This window comes from Vespa velutina, chromosome 10 (genome assembly GCF_912470025.1).
Source record: "Vespa velutina chromosome 10, iVesVel2.1, whole genome shotgun sequence".
Lineage (NCBI taxonomy): Eukaryota > Metazoa > Arthropoda > Insecta > Hymenoptera > Vespidae > Vespa > Vespa velutina.
The window spans coordinates 4888510-4901009 of record NC_062197.1 but is presented as its reverse complement, the minus strand read 5'-3'; the positions used below and the strand labels follow the sequence as shown (position 1 = coordinate 4901009).

The 12500-nt window shown below is 40.8% G+C and overlaps 1 protein-coding gene and 1 long non-coding RNA gene across 9 annotated transcripts in view; one reads left to right on the top strand and one right to left on the bottom strand.

Moving 5' to 3' along the window:
* The window catches only part of LOC124952099 (LIM/homeobox protein Lhx9-like), a 19090-nt gene extending 6724 nt beyond the window's left edge, over nucleotides 1-12366 (top strand). For 4 of the 8 annotated variants that reach the window (XM_047501459.1, XM_047501458.1, XM_047501456.1 and 1 more), the window contains exons 2-6: nucleotides 1159-1475; nucleotides 4251-4424; nucleotides 4808-5040; nucleotides 10093-10355; nucleotides 10678-12366. In XM_047501459.1, the coding sequence (XP_047357415.1) occupies nucleotides 1195-1475; nucleotides 4251-4424; nucleotides 4808-5040; nucleotides 10093-10355; nucleotides 10678-10932 (1206 nt within the window). In that variant the 5' untranslated portion in view covers nucleotides 1159-1194 and the 3' untranslated portion in view covers nucleotides 10933-12366. Of the gene's footprint in view, nucleotides 643-954; nucleotides 1476-4250; nucleotides 4425-4807; nucleotides 5041-10092; nucleotides 10356-10677 lie in introns of all 8 variants that reach the window. The other 4 variants (XM_047501452.1, XM_047501455.1, XM_047501454.1 and 1 more) reach the window with 4 other exon arrangements.
* Nucleotides 896-12500, bottom strand: part of LOC124952100 — a 25383-nt gene continuing 13778 nt past the window's right edge. The window contains exon 3 of the long non-coding RNA XR_007101820.1: nucleotides 896-1454. This is a non-coding gene — a long non-coding RNA (uncharacterized LOC124952100). The remainder of the gene's footprint in view (nucleotides 1455-12500) is intronic.

Genomic DNA, 12500 nt, shown 5'->3' with positions numbered 1-12500 from the left:
AAGCAATTAAAAAGGAAGAAAGAAAGTAAAAAGGGAAAAAAGAATTTTCTTTATCTCTCTCTCTCTCTCTCTCTCTCTCTCTCTCTCTCTCTCTCTCTCTCTTTGTCTCTCTTTCTCTCTCTCTATCTCTCTTTCTCGGCGGAAGGCGTCAGCTTCGTAACAAGGTGTACAGTGATTCCAGGCAATGTCACCTTCCATTTAACTCGCGGAAATCACGTGCAGCCGGCGCTCGTAAAGGACGTTGAGTTATTGTGGCGATCCACAAGGTTCTACTAATTAGCTCGCGGCCGATTCGAAACTGAGCGAACGAACGAGCGAACGAGCAAACGAGCGAGCGAGCGAGCGAGCGAGTGAGCAAGCAAGCAAAGCGAGCAAACGAGCGAGCGGACGAACGAACAAGCGAGTGTACAAGAAAGAGAAAGAGAGAAAGAGAAACCTCTACCCCGAGAGTCATTCATTAACGGGACAGCAGTCACGAATTGTTTTCATTCATTGGTTCTTGCGTGTGCTACTAAGAAGTTGTGTCCTGAATGAACGTAGTCGTTTGCTGTAAGCCGTTTCTTCGAGGGTTCCATAGTCCTTGACACGGCTCAACCTTTAGGGAGAGGATGTTAACGTAGAAAGCTCGATAATATTTTTATGGTGCGCAAAATGAAAAAAAGAACAAAAAAGAAATAGACAAAAAGAAAAATAAGATATATATATATATATATATATATATATATATATATATTTATTTATTTATTTATTGGGTGTAATAATATCTGAAATCGGTATATGAGCCTATCATCCTCTCTCTACGTATCATTGGTTTTTCTAGTATAGTCGATATCGATAGCGAATATATATATATATATATATATATATATATATACATATATATGTGTGTGTGTGTGTTGAGAGTAAAGCTCATAAATGAATGTAAAAAAAGAAATAAAAATACGCGTGTGGTAGTCTTCAATTTGAGAAACTATCGGGAAAACTATAGAGTTGGATATAACAAAACGGATGATAAAATTTTAAATGATCAAAGAGAGAAAAGAAAGAAAGAAAAAATAAAAAGGAAAAGAAAAAAGAAGGGAGGAAAGGAAAAGCGAAAAAAAAAAAAAGAAAAAAAAAAAGGAAAAGGATCGGCGATGCCGTTGATCGTGTTCGCAGAATGTATTGGCGGAGACAGTGCTGGGTCATGGCGAGATGCTGAAGGAAGTCGGCTGCGGAAGTAGTACTCCCCCTGCTGGGGATGGTGCCGTGAACAGCAACCGTCCGGTTGGCACGGCGGAGAGCAACAGCTCGGAAAGCACCCTTGGCTGCGGTGGTTGCGGTAGGGAGATAGCCGAACGTTGGTACCTAAGGGCTGCCGATCGTGCCTGGCACTGCGGTTGTCTTCGTTGCTGCAATTGCCGGATGCCTCTCGCTGGCGAACGTACTTGCTTCGCGAGGGACGGCAACATATACTGCAAAGAGGATTACTACAGGTTAGCGTTATTTCCCCCTTCCACTCCTCCCCCTACCCTCTCCTCCTACCCCATGGCTAAGAAGATTATATGGCTTCTATGTTATTCGTAAAATCATTTCAAATGTCAAAATGGGAATATCTACGTATGTATGTATATCACCAACAAATACCTACATACATATTAATATATACGTATAATTATGATTTTTAAAGGGTTCCTTAACGAAAGATATTCTCTTTTTTAATTTATCATCGTTATTTATAACGAAAAGTAGATAAATGTATTCTATACCCTTGGAAATAACTCAGCGAACGTGATCCGTTTCTTCGATCGAGTATATCTATCTAATATCGTGTTTCTCATCGTAAGAACGCTTACGCTTCTCTGCGAAACAGATATAGATCGGTATAATAAGAATAATAAAGATGAAAAGTAAGTTTTAAAGTAGATAGATTTCCATTTATCGATGTTTATATCAACGAACGCGCGCGGAATTTAAGGTTCGGACAGGAACGGCTCGATAGCAACCGCACCCTAGAAGACAGCCATTAGTATAGATTTTGTGTGGTCCGGAGTAAGTCGAAGACGGTAGGAAACTATGGTAGGAGGTGGGAACCGGGCTTTTGGGGACCTTACGGGTGTGGGACAGAAGTGACGCTCCTATGCAAATTCGATGCTACCCCAATAAATACTGAAATGCGATGGTATACGTAGAAAACAGGAATGGCGAATGGAAAGAGAGAAAGAAGAAGAATGGGGACCTGGCTGAATCTTACATCGCCTTCGCGAACCATTATCCTCGATAATTCGCCGTATAATGTTTCCATGAGCGACTTCTCCTCTTTCCTTTGTTTCCTCCTTCTTGCAAAGAAAGTGGAGATACACTTAAAGGTCAAGTAGATTCGGAATATCCAGATCAGACGAGTCGCGAACGAAATATTATATTCTCGGTGCAATATCTTCGTACTTTTTTACGATACTCGTTAAAAAAAAAAAAAAAAAAAAAAAAAAAAACAAAAAAAAAGATAAAATAAAATAAAGAAGGAAAGAAGAAAAACCCGACATTGTAGATATTTGCGATAGTCAATGGGGAAATCTAATATCATAAGACATTTGAGATTTCATAAGAGAAATGTCTCTTTTCTTTTCTTTTTTTTTTTTTTTTTTTCGTTTTTTCTCAAATTCAACGAACATCGTATTATTACGTCGAAAGACGATTCGATCGCGATGACTATTATTGTTTCGATTCTTCTTGTTCTTGTTGTTGTTATGCCACAATAAGGTTGTACTTACGCGATAATATATCCAGGATTCCATGCAAGGGAGGAAGAAGTACGTCCGGTAGTATCTCTCTGGTAGTTTCTGCTTCGTTAGGGAAGAACAGAACGGCCTCCCATGCAATATGCAACGATCCAGATCCAGGCCACCCCCTTTGTCTCTTTCTCTCCCTCCCCTCCTCTCTCTCTCTCTCTCTTTCTCTCTGTCTCTCTCTTACCCTCTTTCCCTTTGCCGTTTCTTCTCCGTTTCTTTTTCTCTCTCTCTCTCTCTCTCTCTCTCTCTCTCTCTCTCTCTCTCTCTCTTTTTCTCTCTGTCTCTCTCTCCTTCTCTTTCTGTTTTTCGCGCTTCGGAAACTATAACGCGTGCCTTCCTACGTTTCGATCGTTGCTACGCGATATGGACACCGCCAAGGCTCAGCTCTTTTCCCATCTAGTCTAGCCTTCTTCTATTTACGAGGCCGTACGCGTATATGTACACATGAACGTTCATTGTGTGCCAATTTTGGTGTGTGCCGTTTCGAATGCTGGAGGTCGCACGCATGACGGATGCATGAGAGGTACAATCCGTAAAATCGAGCCAGCTGTGTTATTCCAAAACTACTCTTTCGACGTACATATACATATGTAGGTACGTGACGTGCGTACTCGTTTAAAAAAAAAAGAAAAAAAAAAAAAAAAGAAAAACTCGTGAAACTTTAAACCTTCATTACGAATAACTTCTAAATCGGATGAGGATTTTTTTTTCCGTACTTTTCTTTTTTCCCTTTTATAGTTTCTTTTTTTTTCTTCTTCTTCTTCTTCTTCTTCTTCTTCTTCTTCTTTCGTTCCTTTTTTCATCCATCGACGTTTAATGTTTTTCCAATAAAAAAAGAAAAAGAAAAATTCTACGTGCGAATTTTTAATGACACAAAAATAAAGACCTCGAAGGGAGTTCGTAATTATTTTATTTTTTATTTACTTCTTTTTCTGTATTTTTTCTTACTTCTTTTTTCTTGTTATTTCTTTTTTTTTTTTTTTTTTTTTTTTTTCGTTTTTTCGTTAAGATCGTTATCAAGATGTCGCAGGCAATTCGCGCGATATTATCGAACGACATTGAACGCACGACTGCATAACAGGGACGCGTACAATGCAGATGGGTTAAACTATGATCTCATATATCTTACAGGATGTATGAAATATTAACCATTGTACGATAAATACGTTTCTCTGGACAGGGACATCTTCCTTCGTCTATAACTACGTCGTGTTCGATGTAGCAATAATCCGATAGGATCTTCATTAGATTATCTTAATACTTATTTCGAGATCGACGATTCAAATAAGGCTTTTATTTTTCTTTCCTTTTCTTTTCTTTTTTTTTCTTTTTTTTTTTTTTTCTCATTCCTTATAGTTCCGAAAGGTCGTAAAAAGGTTTAAGTAAGACGACGGATGAAAAAAAAAAAAAAGAAATAAGATAACGATAATGATAATGATAATAATAATATTGAGAGACGTTTTTATAAAAATCATTTTTCAGGTTGTTCTCCGTATCGAGATGTTCCCGATGCCGTGAGGGTATCTTCCCGTCGGAGCTTGTGATGAGAGCAAGGGATTTGGTCTACCACGTGACCTGCTTTAATTGCGCCTCCTGCGGTACAGCATTGAACAAAGGCGATCATTTTGGCCAGAGAGACGGCTTGGTATATTGTAGGTGAGAAATACGAGCCCGATGATTAGCGTTATCCAAAGGCCGTCTCTTTGTTATCAACGAGTTCGATCGACGAGAACGACGTAGATCGGAGACACGGCCCCCGATCGTATGTGATCGCACGACGCTCGGCGTCGATCGTCTTAACGGATTGATCGATTATTCTCGTATTATCGAGTATGAAATCGTATTCGTTTCGTCGATCGTTAAACGATTCATATTATTCCACCGTCGTTTAATATCAATGGAAAATCTAAAGGAAGAGAATAGAATATTCAAAGTTTGGCGATAAGTCTCGTCGAACGAACTCGGTAAGATAACGAAAAGGCTCGCGAATCGAATACTCGACAGCAAGGTTCACGAATGACGAGCTCGTCGATCCCAAGACCGCACTACGAGTTGCTTTGCTGCGCCGGGGATTACGGAAGCGGTACTGGCAGCATAGAAGACATCGGTTCGCCAGGAGTCTCGCCGCTTCCGGCTTATTACAGCACGGCCGAGCAGAGTCCGATCGCGTCCTCAGGAACGGTACAAAAGGGAAGGCCAAGGAAGAGGAAACTTTCCGAAGTCACTGGGTCCGAGCTTCCTGTAACAATGAGGCTGGCCGCCGGAGCGCTGGGTGAGCGAATCTGCGACCATCTCTGCGATCTCTCGCCTAATCCCTTATATTCGTAATATATACATATATACACACAACTATATATATATATATATATATATATATATATATATATATATATATATATATATGTATATTATTATTAACAAGCGACAAGTGAAATCAAACCGACCGTTCCTTCCATTTAACAATACCACAATGATAAACAATCCAAGCAAATACGTTTGATAATCGTTCGAGAGATTATGTAACTATAACGTAACGACAAAAGTTTCGCGACGACCTAATCGTAGATGTCGATATTAGAGAGGGATACCCTAATTGGACCGGATGGTAAACGGGCGGGCTGGCGGGCGGATTGGAAAGGAGGGGAAGGGATGGTGGTTGCTTTCAAACGTCGTCCTTAAAACTATAGGAACACGTGGTAGGTACGCACTCTATCCAAGTCGAGTCTTTCTCTCTCTCTCTCTCTCTCTCTCTCTCTCTCTCTCTCTCTCTCTCTCCTTTTTCCTCCCGCTTTCGTATCCACTCTATCGTTCGTTCGCTTAGTCGAGCAGGTTAGTCGAGGGAGTTGCATTATTTGCCGAGCAATGAGCATAATGGCTCGTTCCTTAGGCGCGCAAACATTTGCACGAGCTTTCGAGAATCGGCAAGTACGAATCGCGAGATTCGTTCGCACTTGCCTCGTTAACCGTGCGCCATTCTTTACTCTCCCTCTTTTCTCTCTCTCTCTCTTTTTCCGTCTTTCTCTTTCTCTCTCTCTCTCTCTCTCTCTCTCTCTCTCTCTCTCTCTCTTCGACACACCGGAATTCTTTAAATAAATTCTCGCACGCTACGCAGCTGTTTCTACGATTCCACTCGTCGGATATGCTCTTTAATCTCGTTGCGTCGAATGAATCGCATTTTTAATTCTTTATATTTCGTCTTTCAAACGCTTCGTCTCACCGTAACGTTTCTACCAACGAAGCCCTGCATTGTTTCATTTTTTCGTTTATTTATTTATTTATTTATTTATTTGTTTGTTTATTTTCTTTTCTTTCTTTCTATATATATATATATATATATATATATATATATATATATATATATATATATACATTTTTTTTTGTATCCGTTTTCTTTTCGTCAGATCTCTTAGTCCGACGAACTCTGCACGGTCCCACGCTATATTTTCTGCTTATATTCGTTGTCCTTCCTTTCTTTCTTTCTTTCTTTCTTTCGTCGAGCTTTCAACTTCCAGATGGTAAAATAAATTAACGATGAAAAGATTTCAGGGGTAAACGAACGTGCGACTCGTCTCTTACTCGTGAAGTGAGAATCTTATACCGATTTCGTTCGTTCGATTGCTTACATTTTTCATGTCTTTACGATTTCACGAAACGACGAAAGGAAATTCGATTCTCATCACTTGCGAGTTTAGAGTTTTGCTCGTGAGAAGAGACGTACGTAAGTACGCGGTAAGTACGTAAGTACGCGTGATTCTCAGTTATTTTATAATCGACGTGCGATCAGAGCAGAGGATCGCTCCTCGGACTACCGGTTGGAATTTACGACCAACAGCCATAAAATCGTCCATGAAGTTCTCCCCGGTGCGGCTTAAGGAGAAAGAGAAAGAGCAAAGGAGAAAGAGAGCGTATGTCTGTGTGTATATGCGTCTGTATGTATCTGTGTGAAAGAGAGATAGAGATAGAGAGAGAGAAAGAGAGAGAGAGAGAAAGAGATGAAGAGAGAAAGAGACAGGGTGGGAACCGGCCGACTGGTCCCCGTCAGGACTCTTCTCCCGCCGTTTTATTGTCCTTATATATAATTGGGACACTTTTTGCCTCGTTCGAGAGATTTCGAATTATCCCGTCTGGACGTCTCCCCTGATTCTCGACGGTCGGCAAAATCCTTGAAAACGCGTCGACGTTCCCGCGATAGATCGAAAGAATCGAGAAGGATGGACGTATCGTTTTTCTTCTCGTTTTGCCATCTTCCCTCCCCGCCTCCTTTTCCCCTTTCTTCCCTCTTCCTTGTCCTAATGCACCCTGTTCTTTTCCTCTACTTCAAGGTCGTTCAGAAATTCGCACCTTCGGTGATCTAATCGTCTCTTATGTATTAAAGGAGGGGGGTGGGTGGGAGGGGTTAGGGGGACGGAAGGGAGAGAAAATAAAAGAATAAAGAAGCGAAGAGAAGAGGAGAGAAGAAGAAGTAAAAAAACTAAACAAAAAAAAAAAAAGAAAAAAAAAAGAAAAAGAAAAAAAAAGAAAAGAAAGCAAAACAAACAAGAAGGAAGGAAAGAAAGGAACAGAGAGAGAGAGAGAGAAAGAGAGAGAGAGAGAGAGAAAAAAAAAGAAATAAAAAGAAAGAAATCTATTTTACACGATGCACAACTTGTTTAAGTAAAGATTTTCTACTTGATCGTGTATGGAACGTCGTCGCTTACGCAACGTGGCCGACAACGTCTCTCTACGAAACGCTTTCGTTTTTCTCTCCATCCTCGCCTCGGCCATTCTCGGCGATTGAAGAAGAGAGAGTAAATCCATTCGCGTTTACGATAAAAATCAGTGAGTCCAGAGAAACCATTAATGTCTTTAAAGACGCTTACTTACATACAATCCGGCGGATGGATGATGTTTTTCTCGTATCACGTGAAATTCGCCGAAAACGCGAGAAGGAAGAGAAATAATATCGACTAGGGTAAGCTCGATCGATCCGATCCTTCGATCGATCGAACGAATCTCGTGCATTCTTCCTAGAGATAGATAGATAGATAGATAGATAGATAGATAGATAGATAGAGAAAGAGAGAGAGAGAGAGAGAGAGAGAGAAAACGATTTATCGACCGATCGAGTCTCGTCTCCTTAATCGCGAATCTACGACGACTCTTGATACTTTTTTCCTTCTTTCTTTCTCGCATACCAGCGTAGTATATATATATATATATATATATATATATATATATATATATATCTTTCTCTCTCTTTCTTTCTCTATCTCTATCTCTATCTCGATGAACGAGCACATCGTCGATCTAAACAGATTTCGCTCGCATACGTCTACGACCGTTTGCACGCGGTTACGCTTGGCTAAAGAAGAAGAAGACGAGGAAGAAGAAGAAATGAAGAAAGAGAGAGAACGATAGAGAGAGAGAGAGAGAGAGAGAAAGAGAGAAAGAGAGAGAGAGACAGAAAACGGCTAGGGGGCATACGCGGACAGTGACAGATGGGTATCGGCGCGGAGATGCATCGATTGGCCGATCTGCCCGGAAAAGAATGCTGTCGCGGCCAATACGTGGCCACTGCCAGCAGAATGGCCGGCCGTCCACAATGCCGGCTCCTTCAACTTTTTTTTATACCCTCTACCGTTCTCTCTTCTATCTTCTTCTCTCTCTCTCTCTCTCTCTCTCTCTTTCTCTCTTTCTCTTTCTCTTTCTCTTTCTCTCTCTCTCTCTCTTTTTCTCTTTCTCTTTCTCTTTCTCGTATCTACCTTTTACCGCTTTCTCCTTTACGCCCTTCTAACCTTCGTCTTGACAAATTGTAATCTCATTCTCGAACCGTGAAATCTTCGCGTCCTTTCGTCTTCCCCTTTCTCTCACGTACGATCGCGAGTAGAACACGCGAGAGGAATATAGAACATTATAGCTTTCGAAAACTTCGCCCTCGATTCGTAAATGGAGAAAAGAAAAAGGATAGTAGATCATTCACCTCCTTCTCTCCTTCTCTCCTTCTCTCCTTCTCTCTCTCTCTCTTTCTCTCTTTCTCGTTCTGTTCCTTTCATTCTTTCTCTATCTCCCTTTCGTGATGCTTGGAGATCGTCGAACGCAAGGGAATGGAAGTTCGGAACAATAAACAGTAATGGCGGATACGTGCTCGGGGATTTACTTCTGGGATAGCCTACTACTACCGCCATCTCCCCCTCCCGCCATCTCCCACCGTTCCGCTCTCACCGAACCCTCCACAGAGCCGAGGCCACCATCACCACCAGCAGCAACAGCAACAGCAACAGCAACAGCAACAGCAACAGCAACAGCAACAGCAACAGCATCAGCACCACCACGAGCTATCTCTTCGTCGTCGTTGGAACCCGTTCTTTCTCTCGATCGAATTCAATGGTTACCCTCGTCGTCTTATTTATTGGATACGTTTCTTCGCTCCGCCGGCGCGCAACAATCGCGACTCTCTTCGATGGCACAGAACGCGGAGTCTCTTCCTTCTCTTTCTCCTCCTTGTCCTCCTCCTCCTCCTCCTTCTCATTCTCCTCCACTTCCTCCTCTTCTTCTTCTTTTTCTTCTTCTTCTTACTCCATTCTACCACCCCATCTACCCCGCAATTCCGCCCCCCCCCTATCCCGCCCTTCTCCCTCGCTCCCTCTCGCCGTTCCTGCTCCCTCGATACCTACATACTTTTTTGCCTTGTCCCGTTCGACGACGGAGAGCACGTTCGACGGAAAAATGAATTCGTTCGATCGGCCGAAGTCTTTCTTCGCTTTGAGAAGAGAGAAAATACGGTTTCGCGACGTCGTCGACCGGTTTCAATTCCAACCAACGGATTTATGCGAGTACCAATCGCCGTTCCAGATTAAACCTCGTCGACGATTCCCACCTTCCTTCCTTCTTTCCTTCCTTCCTTTCTTCCTTCCTTCCTTCCTTCCTTCCTTCCTTCCTTCCATCCTTCCTTTCATTTTATTTCGATTCGATACGATCGAATCGCTTGAATTTTTTTTCTTCAAAAGGAACAAACGTTAAGGGTAAATGGAACGAACAGGTCTAAGAGATATTTCCTATCGAAATTAATATTCAATTGATATCAAATGGCATACGTAGATATAATTATCTATCTCTATAAACAGGTCTTCTCATTCATATCCTTCAGACGGTATCTTAGCGAGTAAGTAGAAGAGCGTCGTGCGAGTATAAAATTTTGCGCTTTTCATATGATCGATCATTAATGTGAAAATTATTAGATGATATCTATATAGTAAAGTCCAGATAGATAGTATTGGTATAGGATAATTGATTGGTATTAATGATTGATTGAGAAAGCATCTTGTTGTTGATCTCGTTGTTTCAGAACTTCTACATCCGACCGAGTTATCCTCGTCGATGGAATCGCTCGCAGCATACGACGCATCCGTAGGTTCGCCCGGGCCCGTTCATCAGAGCCAAAGAACTAAACGCATGCGTACAAGCTTCAAGCATCATCAGCTGAGAACTATGAAGAATTACTTCGCCATTAATCAGAATCCAGATGCGAAAGATCTTAAACAATTGGCCCAGAAAACGGGTCTCTCGAAGAGGGTACTTCAGGTGAGAAGGGGACGGATCGCTTTTGCGGTACGTCCGTAATTTTTTTTTAACCCGAATCGAAGAGTACACGAAATGAATTAATACGGGAGGATATCGAAATACGAAGAAAGGAGATATATGTATCTTCAAGTATTAAATTTCTTTTTTTTTCTTTTCTATCTCTTTTTCAAGAACTAACAAATTATAACGGGACTCGAAACGTGGGAAAGAAATTTCTATCGATTAAAATCGTAATCGATAAATTTCATATCATAAATTTTTGATATCGTCCTTATGAAGGAGAAAAAAAAAAAGTAAATTCTTTAATTCGAATTAGTCGACATTTGTAGATATCACGCTTTATATACAGGTATGGTTCCAAAACGCACGCGCAAAATGGCGGCGGAATATGATGAGGCAAGAGGGTAGCGGAGCGAACAGTAACGTTGGCTGTCCTGGTACGCCGGTGTCATCGAGTACAGCAGGTTCGCCAAACGTCGCACCAACCGTTAGCATCCTAGGCGACAGTAACAGTATGCCCTCGACCTCGATGGAGGAATTGCACGCCCTTCATCATTTGCATTCTGGTGTTTCCTCTCAGGTCTCTTTTTCCGATCTCTACTGACGACGGCTTGAGATGGAGGAAGACGGTTATAGTACCCTTTCCAGCCATCTTGGATGAGAAAACGCCAAGGAAGATACGGACTTCTCTTTTTTCTTATTACGAGATGACATTCTCGTCAAATTTGTGAGGGTTCGTGAGAATAACGGCGTAGGAACGTCGATGAAATCCTTGCTTTATTGTCATTCGATGAATTCGAATATAAATTCTAAATATTCAAAGGGAAATAAAAATCAATGACGAATTTGATTCCTGAGAAAAAGAGATCAAGTGAGAGAGAGAGAGAGAGAGAGAGAGAGAGAGAGAGAGAGAGAGAGAGAGAGAGAGAAAGAGAGAGAAGTTTAATCGTCGACTTGGAAAATCGTCTAAAAGAAGAGAAGAGAGATTAACTTTAAAAGATAAGTGATAATAACCATAGTTCCATGCACATTCAAATAACCAAAGGGTTTCTATAAACGATAGTCCACCCTCCCCCCCACCTCTCTCGAGGAGAATGTAATAACATAGCTGTACGAGAGAAAACATCATTAGAAAGCGATCAACCGACCATCGATGAATACTCTCGAATAGGATTTCGATTTTATTATATTAATTATTGTCTATATTATATCACGAGAGTGTTCTCCGAATGAGATAATAAATTTTAATTAATCATCCTTAATCGATACGATAGTCGATTATCTACAATTTGTAAATAAGTTATTCGCTTACGTATACCGATCGATAAAAAAAGAGATAAGAATTTTTTCTTTCCAATTTTCCTCCATCTTCCTTCTCTTCTTTCTTCTTTTTCTTTAATTTTTCTTTGTTTTTCTTTTCTTTTTCTTTTCTTTTTCTTTTTTCTTTTTTCTTTTTTTTTTTTTCTTCTTTTTGCCCTCTCTTTTCCCTCGTTACGAGCACTGTTCGAGAGAATCGTCGTGAACGTATGTTAGGTACAATCGGACGAACGTGATAGTTGAAAAGCGAAAATCGATAAGAGAGAAGACAGAGAAAAAGATAAAAAGAAAGAAGAGAAGAGAGAGAGAGAGAGAAACAAAAGTAAATGCGACGAAGACGAGACTAACGAGATCGAAAAAGAAAAGAAAAATGAAAAAAGAGATAGAAAGAAAGAAATAAAAGAATCTTTTGATAAATAACGGACGACCCGTTAACTTAGAAAAGAAAAGTCTTAACAGCGTTCCTCTCCTCGTGCCAAAGTGTAGCTTCTAACAATAAGATTAGAAAGATTTCCACGAGCCGTTCGAATTCAAGAGATAACGCGCGATATATTTTTTCAAGAAAGTCATCGGCAATAAACCCGTCAGACATTTCCCGATCGTCGATCGTTCTATACTTCCGACGTTTCAGATCGCGTTTGGAAGAAGCGAGAAAATAAAAAAAGAAGACGAAAACGAAGAAGAAGAAGGAGAAGAAGAAGAAGTATCAGTAGAAGAGAAATTTCTCGATCTTATCTTGCATAAATCGAAGACTCGATTTATCGATTTAACGATGTACTATATCGATCGACGTTTCGAGGAAGCGTCCACATTCCAGGTCTTTCTTTGAATCCGAACTTATTACGGCTCTGACCA